Source organism: Antechinus flavipes, chromosome 2 (genome assembly GCF_016432865.1).
Source record: "Antechinus flavipes isolate AdamAnt ecotype Samford, QLD, Australia chromosome 2, AdamAnt_v2, whole genome shotgun sequence".
NCBI lineage: Eukaryota > Metazoa > Chordata > Mammalia > Dasyuromorphia > Dasyuridae > Antechinus > Antechinus flavipes.
The window spans coordinates 325,242,367-325,261,004 of record NC_067399.1 but is presented as its reverse complement, the minus strand read 5'-3'; the positions used below and the strand labels follow the sequence as shown (position 1 = coordinate 325,261,004).

At 36.4% G+C, this 18,638-nt stretch overlaps 1 protein-coding gene across 1 annotated transcript in view; it reads left to right on the top strand.

Moving 5' to 3' along the window:
* TBPL2 (TATA-box binding protein like 2) overlaps positions 1–18,638 on the top strand; it is a 69,980-nt gene that overhangs the window by 6,097 nt on the left and 45,245 nt on the right. The window contains exon 4 of the mRNA XM_051977712.1: positions 17,676–17,767. Coding sequence (XP_051833672.1) covers positions 17,676–17,767 — 92 coding nt within the window. The remainder of the gene's footprint in view (positions 1–17,675; positions 17,768–18,638) is intronic.

Here is an 18,638-nt window from a genome sequence, read left to right as displayed (position 1 = left end):
TAGAGAAGGAAAGATCCTTGGAGAAATGACAATCTTTCTTAAGTATTTAAAGAATGCTTTTGTGTGTAAGAAGAATTTAATTATTCTCTTAACCTTAGAAATCAGAACTAAAAAGAGAAAAAGGGAGAAAAAGTTGCAGTGAGGTAGATTTATACTTGATGTAAAGAAAAGCTTCTTATGCATTAATGCTGTCCAGAAGATTAAAGGGTTACTTTGAAAAGTAGTCAATTATCCTTCAATAAGTGCTTTTAAGAAAAGTCTATATGGCTACTTAGTAGGGATATTATAGGGACTCTAATGACTAGTGGATATAGACTAGATGAAATGGCCTTTGAGCTCCCTTCAAATTCTTGAGATTCTAGTTTTTTGCCTAGCTCTGTTTTTATGAACCCTATAATAATTTTTGACGCTCTCTTAGTATGGCATTCTTGCATCCACCTCTGCTTGATATCATTCTTTGCTTCATATTGTATCCTAAGCTTTAGCAAATAACTTTCCCAAACTAGTTTTTATATTGTAATGCCGGAGAAACTGAGGCAGGAGAGAGATTAGAGAGTTTTTAATATTTTATTAATGGGAGAGTAAGATTGACTGGACAGGACTCTCGTCTCAGATTATCCAGTCAGACAGAGATAAGTATACTGGGACCAAGGAATCCATATTGGTCCCAGGGCTGGAGGACCCAAAGAATCCAGCGTCCAGCATACAGCTGCCAGACACCATTCTCCAGCAATGAATGGAAGAACAACAACTTCTTAAATACCTTTTTGGAGACAAAGAAGAGAAAGGGAGGGAAAGTTTTTTTTATCAGGGAGGGGAAGCCATAAAACCTAAAAATTCCAGAGACAAAGAAGTAAAGATATCATGGGTGGGTCTTGGAATATTCTAAAGGAATATTGTAAATCTATAAAAGAGTCAGGAGATCTACTCTTTTATCTTGCTAATTTACAACCCGAGAGTGAATAATCCTTAGTTTTACTGGGTCAGAGACAGAACAGTTAAGGTAACTGAAACAGGGAAACTGAGTCAGGACAGTTAAAGAAAACTGTGGCATAACAATAGGAACAGAAAGAATTAGAAAAGAAAATCTAGATTAATCAGTATATAGTCATAATTGCTACATAATTAACCAGAAAACTGGTTAAACATTTACTCTTTACAAAAGTAGTCTTAAATATTGGGGATATAAAGTTATAAATAAAAAATATAAACCAAGCTTTCAAGGCTCCGTCAGTTAATGGGAAGAAAAGATGTAAACAGAGATAACCATATAGTATAGGAGATAGTATAAGTTCATAAGAAAGGGCCAACTTGCTACAAGCAATGTAAGGAAGAAAATACTTTCACTAGGGAGATTGTCATGGAAAGTATATCAAGGAGATAGCAAATTGGTGGATTGCTGAGGAAATTCAAGTGGCAGGGCTATTGGGAGAAGGGATTCCAGGCATCATAAATGTCATGACCAAAGGCACAAGAAGGCAGAGCTATTAGAATTATACCTGGTCAACTATTTATGAATCAATAGCATTATCATGTTAAAGGGAATATATTGTTATTACTATTCAGCCATTTAATAGGTTGACTGCTAGGCTGGACTTTTTTCTGGTCTTTGGGTAAGTTGGGTTACTACTTCCTAGCTAGTTCTTCTGTCCTATCTTTTGGGTGTGGCTTTTCTCTCTAATTTGATTTTGCCTCTGGGATATGGAATGGTTTTCTTTTCAAGCCAACTGTGGAAGAGAAACAAAGGGAAGATATAGTGATATGGTTGCTACTTTCCATGACAGTACCTGCTTACAACTCTTTCACTACTAAACTCTCCCCAGTAAAGTTGTTGACAAATTTTCACAGAAGTGATCCAAATCCTGGTTTGGGAAATTACAAGAGCATGAATCAAAAATTCTTCTTTGATCATAATGGACTCCCATGACAAGGAATGTTTCCTCCGGAAGTTTAAAAAAAAATCTTTCTAGCTAACTTTGAAGTATTTACTCCCTATTACTCCCTTTTTATATGAGTAATAGTTAATCACATTTCTCTTGGAGAACTCAGTTTAAAACAACAACAAAATAAACTATTGGGAAATGAAGAATGAAGAACAGTATAGATTGGGGAAAGGAGGAGAATGGAGTGAGAGTGAAGACAAATTGCCAATCCTATTTTCAGCAGCATGGATTCTTCTACTTATAAGATTCTTTTCTTGAGATGACAGTATCTAGTCTTCCTGGTGATTCTCTTATGCTTTGTCAATCATTCTGCAGAGGCAGCTCCATCTCTTCCTCCAACATGCCTTTGACACGCTTGCCTCCAGTTCTCCAGTTCTGTGCCTTTCTTAAGGCTTCTCCTCTGTTGTTTAATCATTTTTTCAGTTATGTCTGACTCTTCATGATTCTTTTTGGGATTCTCTTGGCAAATATACTGAATTGGTTTGTTGTTTTCTTCTCCAATTCATTTTACAGGTGAGGAAACTGAGAAAAACAGTTAAGTGACTTACCCATGGCCACATAACTAGTAAGTCTCTGAGGCTAGATTTGAACTTTGGAAAAAAGAAACTTCCTGACTCCAGATCTGTCACTCTATCCACTGTGCACTTAGTTCCCTCTTCTTTTCCTCTCTGTCCCAAAAAAAAAAAAAAAAAAATGAGAAAAAGAACTAGCTTATCTAACTTATAGTCCATTATAGTGTCAGAAGAAGCAAATCAAGGAAATACTAGAAGTTTCTTTCCACCGTGTCTCCAGGATCCTATCACAGCTGAAATGATGCTGCAATCAGTCTTCAAATCCATCACAAAAGTTTTATCAAGAGGCAAAACATATAATGTGTCTCTTATAAGTGATTGTCACCTGTTCCAGGGTCACAGTTTTGTTGTGATAGATCTCAAGTTTATCTGAACCTTTTAGCAGAAAATGGAAAATTCTGGGACCAATGTAGTGAGAACAGAAAAACAACTAAAATGAGCAAGACTTTGTAGTTCATAGTAGCCTTGCATAATGCTTTTGCCTTTTTTTGTACTTTTTCACTGTTCTTTTGTGAATTTTATATCCCTCTAATCTTCACAACAACCATATGAGTTTAACTTAGCAAAGCAATTATTCCCATTTTGAAGACAGGAAAAACTAAGGCACAGAAAGATAAGTGAATAGTTTCATGTATTACTTTTTAAGCATTTGGAAAAGAGCTGAATAAATATGTTTAAAAAGCCATTGGCTAGTCTTAAGGAGCTTCTTTTCAACTAGAGTTTTCTTTCTTTCTTTCTTTTAAACATATAAAGGCAAGAAAATATCCAAATCACCTTGAACATGTAATTCAAGGTGATTATTTGAAATTGAATCTTGAACTTCAAAGAGAATAATTAGAATATGAATAATGGCAGAGTCATGAGGAGCAATTATGTTTCACTTATTCTGCAACATTTGGGGAGTTTTCTTTTTTCTTTCTTTTACTGCATAATTAATATGAAGTGAGTCAAATTTCCATAGCCACATTCAAAACTGTATCTCATTTTGCCTTGAGTTCATCATCTTTTTATCAGGAAATTATAAACATAGCTTATTTATATTCTGGGATCAGATATGATCATTACATTGATCACAGTTCTTAAGTATTTGTCTCCACAGTGTTATTGCATGAATTATTCTCCAGGTTATACTCACTTTACATCATTTCATTTATGTATTCTTGGTTTATTTTGAAATCATTCCTTTCATTAAAAATGGTATTTCATTACATTAATATAACCATAATTTATTAAATAGGACTTTAAATTTATCATGTGCACCAATTACTAGGCACTTCTTATTTGCCACCACAAAAGAACTGTTACATTAGGATGCTTTTCTCTCTTTTCAATCAAAGAGTATATACAATTTAATGACTTTTTGAGTATAGTTCCAAATTACTTTCCAGAATGGCTAGATCAGTTCACAGCTCAACCTATAGGGCATCATGATGCCTGTTTCCCCATAGCCTCTTAGCATTTGTCTTTTACTTTTTAGCATTTACAACTTTTACTAAAAGTTCTCACTTTTATTAATCTGATGGGTGCAAAGTTGCTCTAATTTTCATCACTAAGCTATTTATAACTTAGATTTCTTTCTGGAACAGTTTAAATAAATTTGAAAGGAGTGAAATACTTTTATGATAAATATATAGTAGAAATGGCTGAAAGAATAACATGGAGTCTATATATAAATCAGAAGGAGATGCTAGCAACTGTTTAAAGAATTGAGCTTTGAGAATATTTATGGAGCTAATTATGGATCTATAATCAGAAGGTAGTAGCATGGAGAGAAAGGGGAAAATTAATCCAGAGGAAGCATCATACAATTTCCTTCTTCTCCACCTAACAACTATGTCATTGAGAAGATTAAACAAATATCAATGCATTTAGCCAGGATCTGAGTGAAGGAAAACTAGACTTATTAGCCAAAAATACCTGCTTCAGGGTATGACCCCTTAGGTCTGGAGAGAAGTATTATCGTCATAACTACAAGAACATCAAACCTTCAAAGCTAGCAAGAAGCTACATCCTCCTAAAGGGAACTTCACTAGGATCCCAAAAGGAAAGAGAAAAACTTCCAGAAATCAGGAGTTGTTGTGAATTGCCCTGTTGTCACAGATGTTCCCTAAATCTGAACCTATTTCTCCTTTCCCCCTGTATGTGGAGGAAAATCCATCACAGACTTCTAGGGTGATGTTTTTGTATCATCCATTCTTTTCTAAAAGCTAATTAAATTTGGCTGGCTGGTAATCATAGAAAGCATACCAGATGGGGATTCATGATAGTGTTAGAAGTCTACCCCTAAAATCCTAAGGGGAGAGGTAGTCGGCTTTCCTCTAGGATTCTGGTCTATCGGTCCAGGTGGGAGTTGGAAAGTATCCTTAGGAGTGATGTATTACATTTGTCTCTGCCTCTCACTACTGGGAAGGAAAAAACTCTAGGGGCAAGAGAGAATCGTGCCCTTTTGTATATGTGAATTCAGTTATCATTCCTCCTAGTTCCTTAGCCAATCAGGAGATTCCTCCTTACCAACTAGCATTAGTTCACCCATCATTGATGAGCAGGAATAGGTTCCCTCAGCCTCCAGATTAGAAACATCTAGTGAACACTGAAAATATTCTCTATATTGCTTGACAAAAGACAATCCCAACCATGCTTTAATGCCTGGGTCCTCACTGGCCAGTCCTTCCATTTCCTATATCCACACATACTTGTGCATATATATGTAGATATTTTATATTCCAAAAGAATATAAACTTATTGTGGGTAAGGACTTTTCATAATTGCCTTTGTATCTGACACAGTGACTATAATATATCAAATCCTTAATAAAGGATCTATTCAAAAGGAGAATTTAAGCATCTATTTAAAATTGGAAAAATGAAGATGGCATTAAATGTAAAACTTAGATTCCTAAGCAAAATTTTGCTACCAAAATGTTTTCTATTCCCTTGTATTCCAGATATAAACCTAATGGTTCTCAAAAACAACAACAACAACAACAAAAACAAAAACAAAAAACTAAAGGCTTGACATCATAACTACCATTGAAATGACTAAGGTTTTTAGACCTGCATGTTCCAATGTATGGGATACTGGGTTTGCATCATCCCCAGCCATCATGATTTATAGTTGTAGAGCTGGTTACATATATTGTGAAGTCCAGGTCAGATCCCTGTTGACCTCAGGATCAGCCAGAGTCAGGATCAGCAAAATTCCTTGGTCTTTAAGGGGAGAAGTAAAGGAGATAGACAAAACTCCACAAGGCTCACCACCCAACTCCTCTCTCCTAGTTGTTTTCCTCCGAAATGACTCTGGCTTGTCTTACTCCACCCCCTAATCCCTCCTACAATTATCTGTATACACCAAAAGATCAAGCCAACACAGAATAGTGAGAAGGGCTATTTTCCAAGCATATGCTAATAGAGTATTGTCCAATAGGTAATTAGTCTTAAGTGCTCAGTTGTCTGATTCCAGTGTACCTATTCAGAGTTTCAGCCCTTTACATCTCTTGTTTTGTTTTAGGTCACACTATATCTGACTTCTCAGGGAGGTGAGAACCCTAAAAAGGAGGTGATCACGCCCTCCCTGACTTTTCAGGAAAGGAAGTGAAAACGCCAAAAAGGAGGTGAACACATCCTCCCTGACTTCTCAGGAAGAGAGATGAAAAACACCAAAGGGAAATGGGGAGTCAAGCCAGATATGCTAGTGGGTTTCTGGGCTGAAGGGTCTTATTAGAAACAGGTATGCACAAACCCATCAGCATGGGAGGTATTACACAAGCACATAGCAATAACGCACACGCTATTAGTGATGATTTTCCCCACAGCCAGTGTAAGCTCAATGTGGCATAACAAACATGAATTGTACATGCAAATAGTGACATAACAAACAATATAAATCAACATAGAGGTGTAAAAGATTTCCACAAGTCCTAGAAGGAGGGTAGGTAAACAACAATCACACATATGCCTCCTTCAGTAGCCAAGAGATAGTCCAAAACCAATCTATTGTCCATTGCTTCACATGTCAGGGAATCCAATGATCCCCACAAGTTTTTGAAGTCCTGTAATAGTCTTTTTATGTGTTAGGGAATCCAATGATTCCTGCAGATTTTGAAGTCCTGCAACAGTCTTATCATTTCTCAGAAAATCCAATGATTCCTGAGGGTTTTCAAGTCCTACAACAGTTTTATCATGTCTCAAAGAATCCAATAATTCCTGAGGGTTTTCAAGTCCTACAACAATCTTTTCATGTCTCAGGGATTCCAATGGTTCCTGAGGGTGTTGAAGTCCAACAATTTTTGATATCCATGAGTCAAACGCCATAACTGCCATGTTCTTTCAGTGGTGGGCACACTTAGCAATGGAACCACCCAATGTTTCTTGGGTCTTCTTCATTTCAAGGATCTACTCCATCACTCTCCAATGGACAAGATGAATATGGCTCGTTGGCACCCATCTGATTCCTTCTCCATCTGTAGAGATATAAGCAAACCCTCTCCCCCAAGCAGTTAACCTATCTAGTCCCTTCCATTCATCACTTTCTGGGTCTCTCCACATCACCTGGCGATAATCTAAAGATAGTGGAGCTGCTCAGACTGGACACTGCCCTTCCCGTGGGTTATAAAACCTGTCTGCTGGAGCCAGTGCATCTTTGTCAAAAATCAAGAAGTTAATAATATAAAGAGCTAGATTTAGAAGTTCTCTAGGATTTACCTGTGGCTCCCTCTTTCTTTTGGTTTTGGAGGAGCATCTTAATGTCTCTATTTCTCCTCTCTACTATTGCCTGACCTTAAGGATTAAAAAGTATGCCAGTGGTATGTAAAACCTTATACTGTGCAAAATATTTAAAAGTATATGCAGGTAATTGCAAATGCTTGTATAAGGAATTCAGTGACCACTCGGGCTATCTCTTTTGCTGCTGGTATTGCAAAAGTGAATCCTGAAAAGGTATCTACCACAACATGGATAAAAGACAGATGACCAATAGATTTATAATAGGTCACATCCATTTGCCAAATTTCATTGGGTCTCAAAGCATTCTTGAAATAAAGGAGTATTGGACAACATGGTTAGAAGGCTATCTGCCTTTGAATTACCATCAAAAATAGGACCTGGAAGTCCACTATGAGAGTGGACATGCAAGATATAAATCTTAACTGGATACTTTCTCACTTGCTCTTGAAGTTTCTTAAAGAGCTGATATATATTAGAGGCTACAAATTTTATTTGGGCTGTGGCAATTCTTTGTACCACACCTACTGAATAGGCTGAATCAGATATTATATTTATATCTCCTGGATAATAAGTAAGAGCTAGAATGATTGCATACAATTCATTCTGCTGAGTGGACTGAAAATGAGTTCTGACTACTCTCTTTATAGTTAAGTCGTGAGAGTATATGGCACAAATATTATGTTTTGTTGCATCTGTAAAGATAGTTGGTCTTTTAAGAGGAACTTTAGAAACCTTTTCTTTAAGAATCCATCGCCAATTATGTAATAGTCGGATTATCTTTAATGGAAACCTGTGTGTAAAATTTGGAGCCATGGCTAATAAAATGTGCTACTCTGGGATGGTTTCACAGCATACATTAATTTGTGCATTAGTATAAAAAGTGTATCTCTTTTCAGATCTTATCCCAGATAATTGTACTGCTCGCTTAATGGCCTTTAATAAAATTCTAGCCACAAGCACTGGGTAAGGAGTAAGGCTTTGTTCTGGTTGTGCCGGGAGGTTCACCCACTCAATCACACTGTCTCCTTGATGAAGGACTGCTGTGGGTGACCCTTGTGTAGCAAAAACTGATATTTCCAAGGATTTTTTAGTGACTCTTTCATCCACATTGGATAAAGCCAGTTCAACTTCTGTCAAAGCCTTTTGAGCTTCTTTTGTAAGTTGGCGTGGTGAGTTTAAAGCACTGTCTCCCCTTAAAATGTCATATAATGGTTGCAATTGATAGGTAGTCAAGCCTAACATTAGACACATCCATTGGATATCTCCTATCAAGTTCTGAAAGTCATTTAAGGTGTTTAGCTTCTCTGTTCTTAAGGAAAGTTTTTGTACTGTAAGCATCTTAGGGTGTACTTCATATCCAAAATATTGCATGTCTTTCAATTTTTTTCTGGAGCTATATGCAATTTATAGTTCCTTAGGGTTTCTATGGTCTTTTGTAGATGCTTCTAACATTTGTTCCTCAGGTAAACATCCCAATATATCATCCATGTAATGTAATAACATTACTTTTGGAAATGTTTTTCTTACTGGAATAAGAGCAGCAGCAACATACATTTGACACATAGTAGGACTGTTTTTCATTCCCTGTGGCAAAACTGTTCATTCATATCTTTTATAAGGCTCAGCTGAGTTAATGTTAGGTGCTGAAAAGGCAAATCTTTTCATATCCTCCTTATCTAGAGGGATAGAATAGAAATAATCCTTAATGTCTATAACCCAAAGAGGCCATTCTCTAGGCAATTGAGTAGGAGATGGAAGTCCAGGCAAAGAGTTCCCATAGTTTCCATCTACTCATTTACCTTTCTTAAATCAATCAACATCCTCCATTTTTCAGATTTCTTTCTTACAACAAATACTGGGGAATTCCAAGGATTTAGAGAAGGTTTTAAGTATCCTTGCTCAAGTTGCTCCTGTACTATATCTAATAAGGCCTGGATTTTATCACTACCTAAGGACCACTGTTCTATCCACACTGGTGTATCAGTTTTCCATTGGATAGGAACAGGTGAAAGTGTTGGCAGGCCTTCAACAGCAGCCCTGCCTAAATTACAAATGAGTAATCCTAATTGTTTTAAAATGTCTCTTCCCCACAAATTGATGGGGATTTTTTCAACTATAAAAGGAGTAAAAACTATCTTTCTTTAAAAGTCCATCTCAAGGGGATAGCAGTAACTTCAGCTGCTATTGATCCTCCTACACCAGACATGTAAGTGTCTGCCTTAATCTTTGGCCAGTGACTGGGCCAGTTGGCCCCTCTAATGACCTGCACCAGTATCTACCAATCCTTCTAATGGTATGCCATTTATATAGATAGTGAGCATAGGTCGGTCAGCTGTCACAGCTGCAGTCCAGTGTATTCCTGGATTTTGTCACTTGGAATCAGAATCTGGGCAACTATCACCAGATTGCTTATTAGGAGTCTGTATCAGTAAACCTGATGCTACTACTTCTCCTGGTTGATAAGTCACACATTGTCTATCTGTAATAGTAACTGGGATATTATCTACACATTCCCTAGTTTCCCACATTAAATGTATGGATGGACACTGTTTTATACACTCCAGAGCTGAAATGGTCAAACCTACTGTGCCTGGAGGCAAGGGATCCATAGGCTGGAGACGAACAGATTTCACTTCTGGGTGGCTGGGGGATTTCGGTTGTCCCAGCTGCATACAATTCTATTCACCCCAATTGTAATCCCTTTCTCCCATCAGGTTGCTTCCTGGCTCATTGATTGTGTAATCCCTTTCTCCCATCAGATCACTTCCTGGCTGATTAGTCATGTCTGGGAATTGAATTTATAAAGGCTCTCTGGGTATAGCATTGGCTGCCATCATGCCCCAAGTATTTTTTGTTTTGGGCCCTGTGGCTGGACCCCCCATCCCATTTCCCTGAATCAGCCTACATTCTGATGCCCAATGGAAGCCTCTGTTGTATTTTGGACATGGGTTTTGGGTCTTGTTCTCCCACCCTGTTTTCTCACTCTGTCTCTATGCCAACATTGAGCTTTCAAATGCCCTACTTTATCAGACTGAAAGCATTGATGAGTCTCTGGAAGTCCCTTGCCAAAAGAGACCCTGTTTTCCCATGTATGGATCTTGGGAATTCTACATCATAGCCTAGCTATAAAAGGGGACGGGGATGGGAGTGGGGCTGGGGTGGAGGAGAATCTTTTCCTAATATCTGCCCCATTTCAGCTAGAAAAAGTTATTAGTTTAGCCTTTAACAAAGTAAGTTCCCTGTTTGTCTATTAACATACTCACTTTATTTCCTGGTCACTGGGAACTTCTTCAGTGAAATTAAGGTCCTTGATTCACATATTGGGCACCAAATGTGAAGTCCGGGTCAGCTCCCTGTTGACCTCAGGATCAGCCAGAGTCAGGATCAGCAAAAATCCTTGGTCTTTAGGGGGAGAAGTAAAGGAGATGGACGAAACTCCACAAGGCTCGCCACCAAACTCCTCTCTGCTAGTTGTTCTCCTCCAAAGTGACTCTGACTTGTCTTAGTCCGGCCCCTAATCCCGCCTACAATTATCTGTATACACCAAAAGATCAAGCCAGCACAGGATAGTGAGAAGGGTCATTTTCCAAGCATATGCTAATAGAGTTATTGTCCAACAGGTAATTAGCCTTAAGTGCTTGGTTGTCTGATTCCAGTACACCTATTCAGAGTTTCAGCCCTTTACAATAAATGAATTTAGTATACGATTGCTGGGCACTCAGGTCTTGCTTGAACTCCTGATCACAGGATTACAGCTCTCATTTTGGGGGAGCTTTTTATTAATGCTGCTCCTCTATCACAAGATGTTAGAGAAGAAAGGATTCAATTGGTACTTTCTGCCCTGTATCTAAAGTGTCTTCTATTCCCCCACAGAGTGTTTCTGTTGCTATCTCCCAAGGCAAAAACCTGTCCCCAGTGTCCCTCACTTATGTCTAATTCAACCTTATTTTCTCCTAGTCTGTCTTCTTGAGACTTGTCTTCCCATGAAGTCCTATGAAATCCCCACTCTTCTATTAGTATTTTCTTTTTATAGTCTTTCCTTCTTGTGTTCAAGGCCATTCTTCAGAGATGGGGCTATTCATTCATGTTCCCTCACATGCTGATTCAGGAAGCAGAATAAGGATAATCCTTGTTCCCAACTTCAGACTGTTTTCTTTCACTATTAGTTGCCAGCTTCTTTCCTTGAAGTTTATTTCACTTGTCTAATATACCTTTTTTTGCAACATATGAAGCTATTTATGATTTTTTCCCCTCTGCCTAAAAGTGTAGCAGGTTACATGTATCATTGCGTAGGTATCCCTTGATATTGTTAATCATGTATAGATTGTTTTTTGTTTTTTTTTTTCCCAGCTCCCATGAGTAAGGGAGAAATGGAGTTGTCATATCTTAATGATGGAGCAGTTTCAGGTGTGATAATGCATTTCCAGTCTTTATGAATAAATCTCTAACCAACAAGTACAGTGAGTAATAAGGAAATAGATCTTTGGAGATGAAAAACTGGTTGTTCAAGGTACTAGCAATAAATACAGAATAAGCTCTCTCCCTTTTCCAGTGGGAAGAGAAACAGAAAGAAATCATTCAATAGTTTAGTGAGAATATGAACTTTAAGCTGTTAGCATTATTAAGCTCCCACTACATGCCAGCCACTGCACCAAACTGGTAATACATAGATAAAAGGCAGTCTCTTCTCTCAAGAGGTTCACTATCTATTAGGAAAGGTGACATGTAAACATCTCTGTATAAACAAGCTATAAATCGGATAAATTGGAGACAATCAACAGAGAGAAGAGCCCCCTTTCACAGATGGAGGTAGGAGAAGAGCAACAGTCTTGTCTTGTCTTATATAACATTCCCACCAATTCACAGATGGATTGTTGCATCTCAACCTGTAACACTGTTGTCCACAATGGCCACCTAATATCATCCCAGAAGAAGCGGCAGGGGAGCAGGGTCCCTAGGGATTGCCCCTCTCATGCTGTCCTTCTTTTGCCTCCCTTCTCCAAGTGGCAAGCTCTAGAATCCCTCCCTTTTTCCTCTTTCCTAGAGTTCCCAAGTCCAAATTCAAATGTTGTTGTTTCTGTGATCTTTGACTTAAAACTTGTTTGGTTTCCATAGATCCTTCTGACAATTCTTAATTCCACTAACAATACTCATTGATGTGCAAGATGAAGAGTTAGATATGAAGATGCTGTATTCTTTTTTGCAATGCTAAACTGTGTGTGTGTATGTATGTGTGTGTGTGTGTGTGTGTGTGTGTGTGTGTGTATGTATAGTTTTCAACATTCACCCTTGCAAAATCTTATGTTCCAAATTTTTCTCCCTCCCTTTCGCTCAACCCCTCCATAGACAGTAAGTAATGCAATATATGTTAAACATGTGGCGTGCTCTATTCCTAAAAGGAGGGGAGAAAAATATTTTCCTTTACCACCTCCTCAAACTCACATACTATAACTTTCCTTTTTACTATCAAACTAAAAAAAAAAAAATCAATAGTCATCTTCACTGCCTATACTGGCTCATCATTCATTTGATTCTCGATCTCTTAGAACTTGGTTTCTGAACCTGATTCAACTAACATTCATTTTTATTTTAAACTATTTCAAAGTTACCAGGAATCTCTTAATTGCTAAAGGGTGATATGCTGTTTCTGTCCTCATCTTTCTGAGCTTTTCAGCTGCTTTTGATGCTGGACCCCATCCTCTTGAATAAGTTCTTTCTTAGCTTTTGTGTGACACTGCCCTCTCCTGGTTCTGTCTTTCCTCTTTTTCATTCTCCTTTACTGCACTTTGTCTAGAGATTTTGTCTATTCTCTCTCCCTTTATTGTCCTTTCTCTTTATCTTGTCATCAGCTTCCATGGGTTCAAGTCATACCTTTTTCAAATGATCCCTCAATCTACGTATTTTGTTCTGCACCTCTTTCCAGATGTTCTACTGGCATCTCAAGTTCTAGCATGTCCAAAGTACAATCCATTCTCCCTATATCCTTATCACTGACCTAAATCTATTCTCCAACTTACATATTTTTGGTACTACTATCTCCTCTTTCACTTGAGTTTTTAATCTCAAAATATCCTTAACTCTTTGCTCTCACTTTCCTCCAATGTCTAACCATTTCTTAAGTTCTATTATTTCTTCTTAAGTGACTTCTTTCATATTTATCCCTTTTTCTTTGTTTATGTGATTACTATGTTGGTATAGGCCCTTATTACCTCTTGTTTAGATTACCGTGACAGCTATTTAATTCCAGTGCCTTTCCTCTTCAATTCTTTAAACAATTGTCAAAATAATATTTTTAAGACTCAGATCTAACATATTCTTGCCTTTTTGTTTTTGTTTTTAATTTGTTATTTATTTTTTAACATTCTTTTAAAATCTTGAGTTTCAAATTCTCTCCCTCCCACACCCACTGAGAAGGCAAGCAATATAATATCAATTATGTATATGAAACTATGTAAAACATACTTCTGTATTAACCATGTTTTCCCAAAATAACAAGAAAAATTAAGAAAGTGAGAATTATATCTCATTTTATACTCAGAGTTCATTGGTTTTCTCTTTCTGGAAGTGGTAGTATTTTTTACTCATGGGCCCTTTGAAATTGTCTTGGATCTTTGTATTGATTTGAGTAGCCAAGTTTTTCACAGGTGATCATCATCACAACATTGTTGTTAATGAGCACAATCATCTCCTGGTTCTTCTCAATTCACTTTGCATCAGTTCGTATAAGTCATATTTTTCTGAAAACACTTCCCTTGTCATTTCTTATAGAACATTAGTATTCTAACATAATCATATGCCACAACTTGTTTAGCCATTCCCCACCTGACAAGCATTCCATCAATTTCCAATTCTTTGCCATCACAAAAAGATGCTATAAATATTTTTGTGCATGTAGGTCCTTTTCCTTTTCTTTGATCTCTCTAGATACTGACTCCACAATAATATTTCTGGGTCAAAGGGTAATGCACAGTTTTATTACTCTTTTTTATAGCCTATTCCAAAATATCCTCCAAAATAGTTTGAATTAGTTCACTGATCCACCAACAATTCATTAGTGTACTTATTTTTCCCTTATCCTCTCTAGCATTTGTAATTTCTGTTAGGTATGAAATAGTACCTCAGGATTGTTGTAATTTGCCCGTTCTCTGATCTATAATGATTTAGAGCATTTTTTTTCATAGATTATAAATAGCTTTGATTTCTTCTTCTCAAGACTTTTCATTCCTTTGACCATTTGTCATTTGGAGAATGGATCTTATTTTTTTATCAATTTAACTCGGTTCTGTACTCAGTATACATTTGAGAAATGAAGCCTTTATCGGAGAAATTTGCTGCAAAAAGGATTATTATTTCATTGTCTGTGGTACCTTTTAGCAAAATGCAGTTTCCCTGATTATCTCTTTTCATTGTCTATCTTTTGTTTTGTCTGACATCATGATTGCTAATCCTGCCTTTCTTATTTCAGCTGAAGCATATTAGATTCTGCTCTAGCCCTTTATTTTTAACTATGTGTGTATTTCTGCTTCATGTCTCTTGTATATGATATATGATATGATGTTAGATTCAAGTTTCTAATCCATTCTGCTCTCTGCTTCCCTTTTATAGGTGAAATTATCCCTTTCACATTCACAATTATAATTACTATGTATTTCCCTCTTCCCCATTTTCTTCTGTTTTTCTTTCCTTCTCTCTTTTATCTTGTCCATCTTCAAAAGCCTATTTTGCTTCTGAACACTGTATCCCTTCATCTGTCCTCTCTTTTACTATCAATCCCCCTTTTTCTTTTCTCTTTCCCCTCCTGTTTCCCTATTGGGTAAATTACATTTCTATACACAATTGGGGGCTGTGTGGATATGTGTATTCTTCCCTTTTTGAACCAATTCCAATGATAAGCATTGCCAACCACCATCTCCCATTTCCCTCACCACTGTAAAAAAGCTCTTTGTGTATCTCTTTTAATGTAACAAAAATTTCCCTATTCTACCTCTTCCTTTCCTCTTCTCCAAGTGTATCCCTCTTTCTTATTCCTTTATTTTTTGTAGATCATTCCAATATAATTGGCTTACCCATGTCCTCTTTCTATGTAAACTCCTTTTAACTGCCCTAAAAATGATAAAGTTCTTAAGAGTTACATATAGCATCTTCCAATATAGGAATATAAGCAGTTTAATTTTATCAAGTCCCTTATGATTATTCTTCCAGTTTTTTTTTTTTTATGCTTCTTTTTTTAAAGAGTGAAAATGCTATGTTGGGAACCAAACTCAGTTCCCATAGTCCTCTCTCTGGGTGTAGATTATGCTTCTTTTTAGTCTCATGTTTGAATGTCAAATGTTCTATATAGCTTTAGTCTTTTCCTTTTTTTTTCACTATAGTATTGTATTTTTCCAAATACATGTAAAGATTTCAACATTCATTTATGAAAGATTTTGTGTTCCAGATTTTTCTCCCTCCTTCCTTTTTCTCTCCCCTCCCCAAAACAGCAAGCAATCTGATATAAATGTATGCAATCTTTGTAAAACATATTCCCATACTTATCATGTCATGCATGAAAAATCAGACTAAATGGGAGGAAACCATGAGAAAGAAAACAAACAAACAAAAAAAAAAAAGGTGAAAATATTGTGCTTAGAGCTACATTTAGTTTTCATACTTCTCTTTCAGGATGCAGATGGCATTTTCCTTCCCAACCCTATTGAAATTGCTGAGAAGAGACAAGTCTGCCACAATTGATTATGACATAATCTTGTTGATACTGTATACAATGTTCTCCTGATTCTGTTCACTTCACTTCACTCAACATCAATTCACATAAGTTTTTCCAGGATTTTCTGAAATCAGTTTCTCATCATTTCTTATAGAACATTCCATTACATTTGTATATCTGGTCTTTTCTCCAGCAATGCTAGAAAGTTATCTATTTCATTAAATATTCATTTCCCCATGAAGTTTTGCTGAATAGGTGATTCTTAGTTGTAATCATAGCTCTTTTGCCTTTCAGAATATATATTCTAGCCCCTCCAGTCTTTAATACTAAAATTCTTTTGTGATTTTGACTGTGACTACAATATTTTAATTGCTTACCTTTTCTCTTTGACCTGGGAGCCCTGGAATTTGGCTGTAATATTCCGGGGAGTTTTCATATGAGGATCTCTTTCACTAGGTAATTAATGGATTCTTTCCTTTTTTTTTTTAACCCTCTGAATTTAAGATGTCAGAGCAGTTTTCCTTGATAATTTTTTTGAAATATAAGGTCTATGCTCTTTTTTTTTTTTTTTTTGTCATCTCAATCAAATTATACAATCTCCAGACTGTTGAGCTTTACTATCTGTTGAGCTGCATCCATCTAAAAACAACTGGGCATTTCCATTTACCAGGCAAATATATCTTCCTATATATGCCGTATCCTCTTATTAGAATATGAACTCCACAAGAACATGGATAGTTATTTATATCCACAGCACATAGCTCAATGCTTTGTATATATTTAGTATTCAACAAAGACTTAAATCATTACTTCATGAAACTAGAGAGATTAGGAAAACCTTGCCCTGCATGTAGAACATGTGTAGAGCTCAGTTCATTTTTTACTTGATGAAGCAACCTAAAGCTGCAAGTTTCTTTGCCTTAGGGAACAAACTTTATTTCCTTAATTCTAAAATGCCTCTGATTGAAATGTAAACAGTCTATTAAATAAGGTCTTAACAAAATGTTTACTAATTTTGTTCTCAACCCTCTTTTTTACTTTGATAGATATCTATGATTTCTGTTGTGTAGAAAACTTCCAATGAGGAAATTCTCTTTATCAGTCTAAGAAAGGTCACCTGAAACCATAAGAGATTAAATCATATGCCTGAATTTATAGCTACAATTTACACTAAGTTTACAGTGGATTTAAATCTACAGTCTGAGGCTGATTCTGATTTATCTCCAAATATCTCCTATACAGCACTATCTGATATATAAATACCATAATAGAAAGTTACTTCTTTTGTCTATTAAGATGTTAATATCTTGGCAGTTGTACACCAAACTTTACTATCATTTTCGCTTTGATTTGAACTAGTTTAAATTCTTTTTTTGAAAATATTTTGAAAGGCAGAAGATAGAAGATTCTTGAAGGGAAAAGGAGGCACAACAGAGAGGAGGAAAAAGACTGAAACCCTTGTTATAAGATTTTACCTAAAGTCTATCTTGTTTTCAGGAAATCTGAGAAATAACAAGAAAATTAAACTAGGACTTCATTCTCTTTTTGAAAATACTTCTGACTAGAGGTCTAGATAATCTGATAAAAATAAATAAACTCCTCATAGGGAAAAACATCTTTAAATCTTAAAACATTTTTTAAATTACCAATGAATTTTACTGGGTTTTTTTTAGTGGGATGATAGCTTTTAATTCACAAAAATGAAGTGAATTCTTATTTCATCCTTTGACCATAGAGATTTGCTGCTGTGATAATGAGGATTCGAGAGCCCAGGACAACAGCACTTATATTTAGTTCTGGGAAAATGGTCTGCACAGGAGCCAAAAGGTATGAATCCCCATGTTATCACCTATATATATATATATATATTTTTTTAATTTTATTTATGTGTATATATGTGTGTGTGTGTATATATATATGAGTCTAACCTAAAATGGGTGATGTTACTAGAAAAATGTGCTTCTGGTCATATATGGTGACACAGACCTATAGTCCCAGTTACCTAAAAGATTGAGGCTGGCAGTTACTTGAGCTCTGGAGTTCTGAGGTATAATGGGCCATGAAAAGCAGCTATCTGCCCTAAATTCAGCATTGACATATTAAGCCATAGGGAGCAGAGGTATACCCAAGCTATTGGAAGAATCTATCATGGGCTCCTAAACTGCCATGTATTCCTGAAAAAAAAAAAAAATCACACTGATATTCTAATTGGTTCCCTTACAAATTCATTCTGTCTAACCTTAGCTGAGATCTTAGCGTTGCTCAGTTCCACTTTTACCTATCTCTAGGTAATTACCTACTGAAATCCCTACAATGATCCAAATCTTTTCTGTTTCAGCTCTATGCCTACTGTCCTCATTTTTAGTAATTATTCACTTTGAGAAGAGAGAGCCCTTCCCATTTTAGTTTTGTCTTTCTTTATCAGTCTTTCAACAGATCTTCATCTATTCATTTTTCTTTGCTTTTTATTTCAGAGGAAAAACTGTCCTGTTTTTCCAGTTATTATGTCATAAGGGAGCTTTGCCCATCAATCATCCACTTTCTTTCCCACATCTTCCATTTCTCCTTTTTCATTAAGACTAACTTCTCTAACCACAATATACAATATACAAAGATCTTCATATCTCCCTTGTATTAAAAAATAATCCAAAACTCTCCTTCATCCCTCCTGTTCCAGAACTTCAGTAATCTCCCCCCC